Source organism: Hoplias malabaricus, chromosome 7 (genome assembly GCF_029633855.1).
Source record: "Hoplias malabaricus isolate fHopMal1 chromosome 7, fHopMal1.hap1, whole genome shotgun sequence".
NCBI lineage: Eukaryota > Metazoa > Chordata > Actinopteri > Characiformes > Erythrinidae > Hoplias > Hoplias malabaricus.
Genome location: NC_089806.1, coordinates 6,519,894 through 6,533,258, shown reverse-complemented (window position 1 = coordinate 6,533,258; position 13,365 = coordinate 6,519,894). Strand labels below are relative to the sequence as shown.

General features: G+C 42.3%; 1 protein-coding gene across 1 annotated transcript; it reads left to right on the top strand.

The window, feature by feature from the left end:
• Window positions 1-751: 751 nt before the first annotated feature.
• serinc1 (serine incorporator 1) lies at window positions 752-11,422 on the top strand. Its single transcript, XM_066677363.1, has 10 exons — window positions 752-908; window positions 4,691-4,852; window positions 4,986-5,179; window positions 5,608-5,687; window positions 6,778-6,915; window positions 7,330-7,499; window positions 7,917-8,007; window positions 8,176-8,317; window positions 9,487-9,711; window positions 10,221-11,422. The coding sequence occupies exons 1-10, from the start codon at window positions 870-872 to the stop codon at window positions 10,357-10,359; spliced, it is 1,380 nt and encodes a 459-aa protein (XP_066533460.1). The 5' UTR covers window positions 752-869; the 3' UTR covers window positions 10,360-11,422.
• Window positions 11,423-13,365: the final 1,943 nt, after the last annotated feature.

Sequence of the window (13,365 nt, the reverse complement as noted above, 5' to 3'; positions counted from 1 at the left end):
GCCGCCCTCTGCTGGCTAACACATGTTCCTACAATAACACTGTACATGTTCCTCACATAACAGAGACTCGAATTTTTAAAAAGCTGTTTCCATCAACTAGAAACTAATAAATAATGAACAAATACATGTAAATGACAAGGTATGCGCCTTCTACAATCATGGAATATTCATAGATCACTGAGAAATGAGAGAAAAGATTAGAGATGAAGTAATGGAGAGGAAGACAGAGGAGGGAGTAGGAGTAGTGAAATAACAGAGATATTGATTAACAATTAAAGCATAGAGGGGAATGATGTGTAGAAAATAGAGAGGAGAATATAGAAGGGAGAGATGGACTGGAGTGTAAGAAGGTACAGAGGGGGAATTAGAGTATGGTGATAATGTATGGAGTAAAGGACAGGAAATAAGGGGTAATAGAAGGAAGTATAGAAAAATAAGAGAATACAGAATTAAGAGAGGGAATAGAGAGTAAGTAGGGGAAAATAGAGAGTAGGGAACGGCGAGATACCAATAGACCGTAGGGTAAAGAGAGTGTGGAATAGGGAGCATAAAGTAGGGAGTATTTAATGGGGAGCAGGAAATAGGGAGAAAGTAGTAGAGAGTAAGGAGAAGAGAAAATGGAGTAGGGAACAGGGAAAACACACAAACGTGTTGGACTGAAACCACCACCGGCGGAAAAGACTGGGCGCTTTTGGAACAGATAGTCATGTAGGATGCCTAAAGCAGGGACTAGGGTGTAGGGCGCATGCCTGACTCGGAACGGAGCGCACCCTCCCACTATCAGCGCCAGACGGTCCTCTCTGATTAGTAAACACACTGCGTCCATCTTCAGACCTTTCAGACATTTCCTCTCACACGGTGCTGCAGTCATGGGCTCGGTCCTGGGACTTTGCTCTGTGGCCAGTTGGGTGAGTCCTCGAGTTTTTAAAAAACGTCTGTGTTTATACCCAAACCCGTTTATTGAGACACAAAGGAGAGGGTCGTCGAAATCTTGCTAGTCATCCTCCACTCAGGAGAGGAAATGGAGTCGTTTCACGACCTGTGTATGAGACGGCGCCTTAAATTAATACAACACGAATAACACTGAGCTGTGGATAAATATTATATCCGTATTTGGTCGATTTTGAACTCGGATTTCCCCGTTTTTGAGCCGGTGTTTGCTGTGGGGTGTTTCCTCGGGCCTCGGAAACCTTGCGATGGAGGTTTAACATCGGCTACAAACATAAACAGCGTTCTTATCTCCTCATAAAAGACACACCAGGGTGTAGACTCTGTCTCTAAATCTTCGAAGAGTCGATAACCACAGAAAAATACAGATTTTCGTACTGAGCCTGTCCTATTTACAACACGAGCCGGTTTTGTTTTTGTAAATGCGCCACTCTCCGCTTCAGCTTCGTCCACCGAGCTTTTCTCACTCCATTTTCACTTCCACCTTAAAAACACAGCGTTTAGCTACTGCTGCAGTCTGTAAAGTGGAACAGCAGGGTTATTAAAGGTGGAACGGAAAATACCAACGTGTTTTGATAACCGCTGTTCCACCTTAAAATCACTGCAGTCCTATTTAAGACATTAAAATTGTTGCCGCATACTTTAATGCGAAACAGCACCGGTATTTAAGGTGGAACGGAAAGATGTATCGCTAAGACCTTAAGTCCTAAGGTGTTGAGGTTCTTTATCATTTAAGGAAGCTTCAGCACTGTTTTAAGGTGGAAAAGCAGTTATTGAGGCACTATTTAAGGTGGAACCGAGAATTCCAGCAGGAGGCCAGTTGAAACATAAACGTGTTTTGGTAACTGCTGTTTAAATTAGAGCTGAAATAACCGCGGTATTATTTAAGACGGAAGGGAGCATGACATCAAACGCCAACTTAAGCCTAAAGGTGGTATATAAACAGATAAACTGGGGTTTTCTATTAAGGAGGGAACAGCAGTTACTGATGCGCTATTTAAGGTGGAACGGAAAATGACAACACAAGGCCCCATAAGCCTAAAGGTGTTGCGCCACAACTGAATTAAAAACAAGCTCAAGTGTCAGTATTACTCAGGGCTGGACACAAATATGGCACACATACTGGTACTGAAATATATCCCATTTTATATTTGAGTATTTTCATATTTATAATCATAAGAATGACATATTTATATAATCAAAGACTCTTCAAACACCCCTAATCTTACAGAGAGATGATGAAGCAATGCAAGAAATACTGACATTTTTGTATCAGTGTTTTCCCAGTCGAGACCAAGCTGTGTCTGTTTATTAACAGTGACAAGTGTAAATATATTTAAGAATAAAGGCCGTATATTCAGGACACGTTTATTTGACCCCAGGGGCCAAAACAGGAAGAGCAATCATGTATCAGCTACGGCACTGCTTTATTTATTTATTTTTTAGGTGTGTATTTGTGTATTTTGTATTATCAGACGTGACCAGATGTGTGATATTGTTATTAGGCGGAAAACTGCATAATCAAGCCCAATAAATCAGGTCCAAACCCAAAATAGCACATATCCACACTGTGTGGATTTGTTTAGTGTGGGTTCTGAAAGTGTGTGACTAGTTTGAACTGAAATGTCTACGTTAAATCTGTTTTATTAACTGCGTTCTTATCTCCTCATAAAAGATAAAAGGGTGTAGACTCTGTCTCTAAATCTTCGAAGAGTCGATAACCACAGAACCATAAAGATTTTCGTACTGAGCCTGTCCTATTTATAACATGAGCCGGTTTTGTTTTTGTAAACGCGCCACTCTCCGCTTCAGCTTCATCTACCGCTTCCACCGTCTCACTCCATTTTCACTTCCATTTTAACAACACCACGTTTAGCTACTGCTGCAGTCTGTAAAGTGGAACAGCAGGTTTAAAACTGTAATAGATTTCAAGGAGAAGTATTTCATTCATGTTGATATTACCAAGGTTTCAGTTTCATGTCGTATCTGTGAGAGTATCCACTGTAACACTCACTAGAACTGCCTGAGGTTGGTCCAAATGACCTCAGGGTGTTTTGTGTAGGTACGTGAGAGCCAACATCATGGATTATCTAATAATTTCCATACAGGCTGTGTCTACTGTGTGCTTATGTCAGCAGGGATTTGACTTCTAAATTAAACCTAGCGTCTCTCCTGTGAGGAAATGTTATATAAATCCTAGAAGACTTAGGGGGTCCTTAAACGCACGCTGTCATTGTCACTGACTGTAGCTGCATATGAGGATGCTTACGTTTACAGTCAGCCCTCCATATCCACAGGGGGTTGGCTCAGGACTCCAGCAGAGACCAAAATCCACAGATGATCAAGCCCCTCAGGTTATATAAAAGGGCTTGGTATTTTCACGTTTACTGCACGTACTTCGACACATTTTAAATGAGTAATAGGCTACTGATTGTCTCTGATGCAATGTGAATAGTGTATATAGTTGTTGTACTGTGTTGTTTAGAGAGTAAAAACAAGAAAACAAAGTCTCTAGAGCTTCGGTACAGACCCAACCAAAAACATAGTACACATCCAACAGATGGATAAGACACGAGGTGAAAAGTGCTCTGATGAGTGCTGAAGAGGGACTGAAGATGTGTGGAACGGCAGGGGGCAGTGTTGAGGCTGTATACATCAACACAAGGCATTCTGGATGAAGTCATACTCCTAAGCTTATGATGTAGCCTATATGAGTCTGAACTATTTCACATCCAACCCCTCTGAGCACTGATAAACCCTTTTCTTAGACGTCCTGTTATAGACATTTTTTGTTGTTTATTTATTTGTTTAAGGTTTAATTTAAAGCAAGTGTTAAATTTTTAATTCACACTCTTTACTTTGTGTAGTTGGAGGTAGGGGTGGCCGATATGGCCCTAACTCAACATCACAATAACGATATTCTCGCCAATACGACAAACACTGAAAAAAAAAAACGTATATTACTTTAAAGAACAGACTTTTACAACAAAATATATATTATTATTATTATTAATTATATTAAATATATTTCATATATATATTATTAGTATTTAATGGTTTTATTTCACTACAAATGTAAGTTTCAAGAAGTGACCAAAAAAACAAAACTATAAACCTTTGCTTATTTTGCAAACAGTAACTTCTCATTCTGACTATGTATTAATAATAATAATAATAATAATAATAATAATAATAATAATGTAGCATATAAATCTACCACACATCCAAAGTACAGAAAATGTAGTGTTTGCATAAGACAAACATGAACAATCATAGAAAAATAACCTTAAAGCTTCACGTTAAATAACAAAACAAACACAGAACAGTTGCTCTGCTGAGTCACGATATAGATTTGTTATTTATCGACTTAAATAACGATGATATTATTACGAACGATACGATGTGGCACAGTTGGAGGTGACGTTGGGACTTGGCGAATCAAGGGTTTAAATGAGGATAATGCCATGTGGTAGTTTGTGTTGGCAGAGGGTGGATTGGTGGAAACGGGTGCTTTTTTTTTACCTCGCCATTGTCTTTAAATGTTTTTTTTTAACAAAAAACATTCACCTCAATGTTGACTGCAGCTCAAGAAGAATAGAGTGCAAGGCGTTATGTCTGTGTTGTTGGTTTCTGAGAGGAAAGATGCAGCAAGGCAGCCTTGAGTGTTTTCTAAACTGTGCACTCAGTTCGAGTATCTTTTAACACTGGAAAATGAAAAACATTCAACTCTCTCCCTCCCTAGATTCCCTGCCTCTGTGGCAGTGCTCCTTGCCTGCTGTGCAGATGTTGCCCCAGTGGAAACAACTCCACCGTCTCTCGGCTGATCTATGCCTTCTTCATGCTGCTGGGAGTGGGCGTCGCCTGCATCATGCTCATGCCTGGCATGGAGGGCCAGCTGAAGAAGGTATGCAGCATCGTTTTGCAGGAGTTCTCATGTCTTATCTTCTCTTGCAATGCTCTGATCGTCTGATCTCGTGTTGAGATGTGAACCAGAGCGCTCCTGCCATATTGTGGTTATTGTTTTTGTGTGGCTGCAGATCCCAGGCTTTTGTGAAGGAGGGATGGGGTCCTCTATCCCGGGCGTAGAGGGCCACGTGAACTGCGATGTGCTGGTGGGCTACAAAGCCGTCTACCGCGTCTGCTTCGGCATGGCCATGTTCTTCCTCCTCTTCTCCCTAATCATGATCAGAGTCAAGAGCAGCCAGGATCCACGAGCTTCTCTGCATAACGGGTAAATTATATCTGGGCGGCAGCTGAGCGAGATGATTAGAAGAGTACGATTAAACTTTGTAAATACTCACATCACCTACAGAATTAAAATCACACACAGTGTTAATATGCATCGGTAAATGCATAAAAGGCATAGTGTTATAAACATAGGCGAAAGTGTTACAGCCGGTCAAACTGCATGATTATTTACTTATTCATACAGAACATAGCTCACAGACTCTTTGAACATTATGGGATGGTTTCCCAGACAGGGATTAAGCCTAGTCCTGGACTACACAGCGTTTATGAATGGTCATAGTCTGTTGAAAGGAAGATCTAGCCCAGGACTAGGCTTAATCCCTGAAATGACATGGTTTGAGGCCCTCTATTAATTGTAGTTTGTAGGTGTGTGTGTGTATATGTGATTTAAAATGTTCCATGTCTCTGCAGGTTTTGGTTCTTCAAGTTTGCTGCCGCCACTGGCATCACAATCGGAGCCTTCTTCATTCCAGAAGGACCCTTTACCACTGGTAATCCCTTTCTGGCCAATAGTATTTCACTGAAGATCCAAGATCATGGCTATACATTTATTGTATTAAGACCAGATGTTTTTTGGCATGTAAACTAGTCCTCCACGTCTAGTTATATCAGGAAATAAAGCATTAGTTTTGATTTGCTGTTAGTTCATAAAGGAAATAGCCAATTCAGCTAATTGCCTTAACATAGTGAGACATAAACAACAGTGTTCACAACACACAAACAGCAAAACATCAGTCGGCCGTGTCACTTTATCTCTCTCTCTCTCTCTCTGTGCCTCTCTTTCTGTGTGTCTCTCTCTCTCTCTCTGTGCCTCTCTTTCTATGTCTCTCTCTCTCTCTCTCTGTCTGTGTCTCTCTCTCTCTCTCTCTGTGTCTCTGTCTCTCTCTCTCTCTCTGTGTCTCTGTCTGTATCTGTGTCTCTCTCTCTCTCTCTCTGTCTGTATCTGTGTCTCTCTCTCTCTCTCTCTGTCTGTATCTGTGTCTCTCTCTCTCTGTCTGTATCTGTGTCTCTCTCTCTCTCTCTCTGTCTGTGTCTGTGTCTCTCTCTCTCTCTCTCTCTGTCTGTCTGTGTCTCTCTGTCTGTCTGTGTCTCTCTGTGTCTCTCTCTCTCTCTCTGTCTGTGTCTCTCTCTCTCTCTCTGTCTGTGTCTCTCTCTCTCTCTCTGTCTGTGTCTCTCTCTCTCTCTCTGTCTGTCTCTCTCTCTCTCTCTCTGTCTGTGTCTCTCTCTCTCTCTCTGTCTGTGTCTCTCTCTCTCTCTCTGTCTGTGTCTCTCTCTCTCTCTCTGTCTGTGTCTCTCTCTCTCTCTCTGTCTGTGTCTCTCTCTCTCTCTCTGTCTGTGTCTCTCTCTCTCTCTCTGTCTGTGTCTCTCTCTCTCTCTCTGTCTGTCTGTCTCTCTCTCTCTCTCTGTCTGTCTGTCTCTCTCTCTCTCTCTCTCTCTCTCTCTCTCTCTCTCTCTCTCTCTCTGTCTCTCTCTCTCTCTCTCTCTCTCTCTCTCTCTGTCTGTGTCTCTCTCACTCTCTCTCTCTCGCTCTCCCTCTCTGTGTCTCTCTCTGTCTCTCTCGCTCTCCCTCTCTCCCTATAGTGTGGTTCTACACTGGGATGGCTGGTGCTTTCTGTTTCATTCTCATTCAGCTGGTGCTTCTGATTGACTTCGCTCACTCCTGGAATGAGTCATGGGTGGAGAAGATGGAGGAGGGGAACTCTCGCTGCTGGTACGCAGGTGAGCAAAACCAAGACTTGACCTTGTGTGCTGCGGTCTTGTCCGTCACAGTGAAGTGGACGGTTCCTAAATGAACTCCTGTGGTCACTTGTATCAAATATTGTAAGTGAATTTAGGCCTTAGGTTTGTGTTTAAGTGGAAAATGTAGAATTTAACTGGGACCCACGGTAGTTATTGACCCAAATACATGCAGCATTTATTAAGGATGTTTTTTTATTATTGTAAATTCAGTTTGTCTCACTGAGTTTGGACAGTGGAAGTAAAACTGGGTCTAGTGGTTAACCGCGCCAGTTAAAGGCTTGTTTCTTCCACATCCTGTTTTCTAAACATATAAATAGGACTGTTATCTCCCCCTACATCCTGTCTTGAATAGTGGTTTAAAGGACTGTTTGTTTTACTTGCTGTGCTCCACAGCGCTTCTCTCGGCCACCGCTCTAAACTACACCCTGTCCCTGGTGTCCCTGGTGATGTTCTACGTGTATTACACTCATACTGATGGCTGCACTGAGAACAAAGCCTTCATCAGCGTCAACATGCTGCTGTGTGTGGGGGCCTCCATCTTGTCCATCTTGCCCAAAATCCAGGTAATAAACATCACTGGCCGCAGGACAGGTGTTCAGCAGATAAAACGCCACGAATACTATCCAATCAGAGTCGGGCTACCTTTTTAGATGATGACTGAACATGTGACTCAGTTTGACCAGTCAGGGGTGTGTGTGTGTGTGTGTGAGAGAGCTGTGTGTGGTTCATTATCATTTAAAAAAATATCTGTTCTGAACAGGGCTGTTCAGATGAGGAGAACACTGCTTTGTTGTTTGATCCTTGTGGTATTTTTACCACAGAGTGTCACATCATTAAGAAACACAGAGCTGTGTTCTCGTGTGGAGGGACAAAAAGGGAGAATGTTTCTTTTGAAGTGCAGCTGTGTATATGTCATGATGTATATGTCAGTCCTAATGGATATAAATATCTCTAAATCCAAATATTTATTTTATTTTTAGGAGTCTCAGCCCAGGTCTGGCCTCCTTCAGTCGTCCATTGTTACCCTGTACACCATGTACCTGACCTGGTCTGCAATGACCAACGAGCCTGGTGAGAATCCTGACCTTTCCCAGTACAAGGTCTTCAAATTATTAACTGCCTTTAGCTTCACATTAGCCAGCGTAAACTTTGAAAAGTCAAGCCTTTGAGCAGTTTGGAGTTCACCACCTCGATGTTGTACTCACTGAATTAAATGCCCTGTCTTTTTTTTTTTTTTAGACCGTAAATGTAACCCAAGTCTGCTGGGCATCATTGGGCTGAACAGCACCAGCCCCGCTGGCAAGGACCAAGTGGTCCAGTGGTGGGATGCTCAGGGCATTGTGGGACTGATCCTGTTTTTGTTGTGTGTTTTGTACTCTAGGTAAGATACAAAGAGCCTCATGGAACTGGCTTCTCTCTCTCTCTCTCTCTCTCTCTCTCTCTCTCTCTGTGTCTGTCATTGTCTCTTTGTGTCTGTCTGTCTCTCTCTGTCATTCTTTGTGTCTCTGTCACTCTGTCTCTCTCTCTCTGTCTGTCACTGTCTCTTTGTGTCTGTCTGTCTCTCTCTGTGTCTCTGTCACTGTCTGTCTCTCTCTGTGTCTGTGTCTCTCTCTCTCTCTCTCTCTCTCTCTGTGTCTCTGTCACTGTCTGTCTCTCTCTGTGTCTGTCACTCTGTCTCTCTCTCTCTCTGTGTGTCTCTGTCACTCTGTCTCTCTCTCTCTGTGTGTCTCTGTCACTCTGTCTCTCTCTCTCTGTGTGTCTCTGTCACTCTGTCTCTCTCTCTCTGTGTGTCTCTGTCACTCTGTCTCTCTCTCTCTGTGTGTGTGTCTGTCTGTATCTCTCTCTCTGTGTGTCTCTGTCACTCTGTCTCTCTCTCTCTGTGTGTGTGTCTGTCTGTCTCTCTCTCTCTGTGTGTCTCTGTCACTCTGTCTCTCTCTCTCTGTGTGTGTGTCTGTCTGTATCTCTCTCTCTGTGTTAGGAATTCCACCTCAAGGTTTGCCATTTCTCATTCACTCACATCCAGGGAGTGCTCCACAAGGAGGTGCCACTGTGAACACTGTTCTTCTTTTAATTCAATTCAGAATTCATGCGTTCATTTGTTCATTCATTCATCTCGTCTACCAGCTTCATCCTGATCTGGGTTGCGGTGGTCAGGAGCACACCAGGAATGATTTAGAAAGAACGTACACCAAATACGGCTGGAGCTATTTATAGAATAGAGGAGTAAACACTGTGATGCAATGCTGTTGAATTGCTCCATCAAAAGTTTAGGTGCAGCTGGTCAAACAACACATGAAAACTTTAGCTTTAAATCTGCTGACTTTAACGTACTGCAAAAATAAAACAAAAAAACGTGGCCTGTGCAATCATTCTGACACATTTATAATGTACCTAATGGTAGCTTGTATCACACTCATACTCACTCATCGTTAGCCTAACATTCTCCACAAGATGGCGCCACTCGCTCCCAGTTAGTAACATGCTCCGTGAGAAAGTGCTGTATGCACCCATTTTTTACATTTTATTTCTTTCCCTGATTGACTTTTTCAGCATCCGTAACTCCAACAACACTCAGGTGAACAAGCTGACTCTGACCAGCGACGAGTCCGCTCTGATCGAGGACGGTCCAACTCAGGAGAATTTCGACGAGGGAGAAAGTGCAAACCGTGCCGTTGACAACGAGAAGGATGGGGTCACTTACAGCTACTCCTTCTTCCACTTCATGCTCTTCCTCGCATCTCTTTACATCATGATGACTCTGACCAACTGGTACAGGTATGTCACGCAGTTATTGAATCATACCCACGATTTGCTTCCTATTTAGTGTAAAACACTTATTGTTTAATGAAATTAAACTTTGTGAGGACGTGAAACCTAGTGACCCACACAGATCACCCAGTCTGTGTTCTGTGGGGAGCTTTGGCTCTAATTTTGCTTCACTTCTGAGAAGTGGTGACTTTGGAGTTACCCCACCTCCTCATCTGAGTCTGTCCAATCAAAGCGCTGGAAATAAGCACTGAGTAAAAACGAGAACCAGGGGAAAACAGCTAAAAACCAGCGCTTCAGCTCCTTGCTCGTCACTGCTGTGCACTCAGGGTCGGGGTGAACAGCGAGCGGCTCATTATCATTTAAAGGAACAGGCGCTGAAAGTGGCCGCTCTGAACAAGGCTCTTTAGAGAGTTGGAGGACGTCGCTGTGGGGTTTGTTCCTCCAAAAGCCTAGGAGTTTGTAACCGGCTGTGAGCTCTGTCTTTAATTCAGTCTGTGCCTTGTCATTCTTCTCAGCCCTGACTCCAACTATGAGAAGATGACCAGCAAGTGGCCGTCTGTGTGGGTGAAGATTTCCTCCAGCTGGATCTGTATCTCGCTGTACGTGTGGACCCTGGTGGCTCCACTGGTCCTCACCAACCGCGACTTCGACTGACCGGCTGCCGAAAAGACAGCCCTGAGTGAACCTTGCCCATCGCTCCTGTGAATACTCATCTGTATAGGATGGGCAAGTGATGTCCCATTGTAAATAGCTGAAGTCAGTGCATTCCCCTGTGGTTAGACCTCTGATTTGTTTTAACTGTTGCATGTGATGTGATATTTATTTGTGACGTATGTTAAATAAAAAAAAAAGCAGGTCAGAAAACTGAGGTAGACCCAGGTTTCTAAGGTGGGATTATTATTATTAATATTATTATCATAATTTACATAAACGTCCCTAAGGAAGATGAAGAGGGAGTGAACAAATGTGTTCTTGGAAATGAATAAAAGATAAGTGACTGTGTTTTGAATGTGGAAGCTTCAACACATCGCCGATGTTTCCCCGTTTTTGTTGTGGAGACGATGCACATGATTTAAGTTGGCGAACCATGACTTGTTCCATTAGAACCGGCTTCGTATTCCAGTATTGCTGCTTTAGCATGAAACGAGAGTTGCGAATTAGAGGCTTAGATATTTTATTTGTGCTATTTTCTGCCTAAAGATTTTCTTCGGAATCATAGCCTAACTTCTAGACAACGCTTTATGACACAGTAGAGCTCATATTAACGGTGTTTCAGTAACATGATCAGTGAGTGGATACATATTATTGGACTTCTTTCTCCATCAGTGTCGCTGGTTTTGTGCATGCTAACAGAGTTCCTCGGTCAGGCCTTTCGTTAGGACTGTATGATGCCACAGTGCTAACCCTTTTGCAACTTGCACAGGTTAGTTGAGTTTTTGACTTTTTAATTCTTGTGTTGAAATGTTTTGCACTGATCTTTTTCGTAATCTGACATCCCTTCAGATGTCGTCTGGTTTTGGATCTGTAGTTTATTATTTTTCTTTGCTCTCCTTGGCCATGTATTCATGTGTTACCCGTCTGCAGACGTTGGTAGTCTGGTAGTTGCTGTTATAGTAATATAATTTTTTTTCCCCATCCTTTTGACAGGTGCATTGTAAACTCTCTTGTCTTAATCATTAAAGGATTAAAAACCCCGTCCATGTCTCTTCATTCAACCCCAATATCCCTCATTGTACATATTTCATTATGTAAAGCTCGCGGTCATTGCTGTACGTGTGGTGGAATACGGGAAACTCTACTGTAATCATAACTGGGTTCCTTCCATGTCATATCTCTGTACACTTGACCTGATTCCATGTGTCAGCTCATAAGCAAGGACCCTAGAGTTAAACTGCAGGGCTGTAGCCTGGAAGGAACTCCTACATTACATTGTACTTCCGTAGGAACGCATTTTATTACACGCTATTAATCTGACAAGTATCATTTTGTTGAAACATTTTCACACCAATTGCTTCACAAAAAGCATTTATGGTGTTTCATGGCTCCATTAAAAATCAAACCACTGCTGTAGCAGGTTTAGTCAAAGTAACTGTTCATTTCTGCAAAAACAACTGCCACTTAATGTTTTATTAAACAACGTCTTCTGTCGTTGACGTTGTCCAGAATGCTAATGTTGTTCCTAGCTGTATACTGCAACAGTGCTCCAAGGCACCAGTAATGAAATGAATCAGCCTGGATGGCGTGTTAAGAACAGAATTCTTGAGGAACATTAAAAATGTAAAACAGCACAAATTAGCTCAAGGTTAAACTGATATTTGAAGATGAAAAGGACACGGTCCATGAGCTGTTTGTGGAAACATGATGGGAGAGAAAGTTTTAAGAACATCATGGTTCTGGGGGCCATCTGTGTCCTAAAAGTCAGAGAAGTGAGCTCAGGAATGTAAGGGGTGTGTGTGAATTGCCACTGATGTGTTAGCGTAGGTACCACTTTTATTACAATATTGGAAATCTTAGCTAACTGTAAATAAATAGAAGTACTTTACTCACTCAGATCAATATTTTTCAGGAGTCAAATGTGTGTAGATTAATGTCCAAGACTTGCTTGACTTTGAAAGAAAATGTGTTTTTAGATAAAAACGTTTTTGTTTAAGTAGGTGCTAATACTGCTAAGATTACTAGCGCCCCCCAACTTCGACCACCTCCCCTGCTTGTGACAGACAAACGAGACCGTTGCTACCACATTCAGTGGTTTTGAGAGGTTCACAATGAGACTACGTTTGTCCTGTGTTGGTATCCGTACTCTACATGTGAGGAAATGGCGGTAGATTTTCCCCTCAGAGAAAAGAAAGCTAACCGCTAAGCTAACTTTTACACTGAGGTAAATATCCGTAGCAAAATGGAAATGTGTTGTGTTCCACATGCAGTTTTGCACACAAAGAGTTACAACACTGTTAGAGATACTTAAATATTGTTTAGATGTGTGATTTCTTGCAAGACTGATGTTTAAATGCCCTACTAGGGCTTGATTTTATGTTTTATTTTTTTACCCAATGCGATTGGCGAAGAGAGAGAGCGGAACTGCACCATATACGGCAGTGGCCGGAAATAGGGGAAAGACTGATAACTGTCTTGTCTAATATTCCCCTTCAGGAAAGTGAAAGTGTCTTGTCCGTTTCTTCTTCCAACTTTGAAAAGGTTATGGCTGCGGTTTACAGTTGGTCTGCTGTTAAATCTACTTCAGATTATTTTCATTCACAATCATAGCACTGTGCCCTTTGTGTCAGGAAAATACTTAATTCCTCTCAACAATAAACGGTGATGTTCCTCGTCTCAATAGTGGATGCTTTTTCATTTTAGAACCAACATAAATAAATAATAAATACTACAAGAAAGCTTAACAAATTCCCTGTGATGGGCTCTGGATGACTGTTGTGAGAGGTATTTTTTGTTGTTGGGGAAAAAAAAATAAAGTTGAAGCAAAGCGTCAAAATTGTAAATGTGTTTCTCACGAATCAAATTTTGGCCTCGCTGTCGGCTGCAGTTACACCGCCAGCCCTCGCTCACACTCCCTGCAATTCTGACTCAAACATCTGGCAGGGGTGGGTTTTTGCAGGAGTCTGTCCCCCTTGGCCAATGAGTTTTTGAGTGACAGCTCAGTGT

Bases quoted from the DNA above. Each gene is read 5' to 3' on its own strand.
- serinc1 (XM_066677363.1), top strand. From the start codon at position 870: ATGGGCTCGGTCCTGGGACTTTGCTCTGTGGCCAGTTGG. The intron at 5,180-5,607 runs GTAAATTATATC...ATGTCTCTGCAG, and splicing joins CGAGCTTCTCTGCATAACGG to GTTTTGGTTCTTCAAGTTTG. The intron at 6,916-7,329 runs GTGAGCAAAACC...TGTGCTCCACAG, and splicing joins CTCTCGCTGCTGGTACGCAG to CGCTTCTCTCGGCCACCGCT.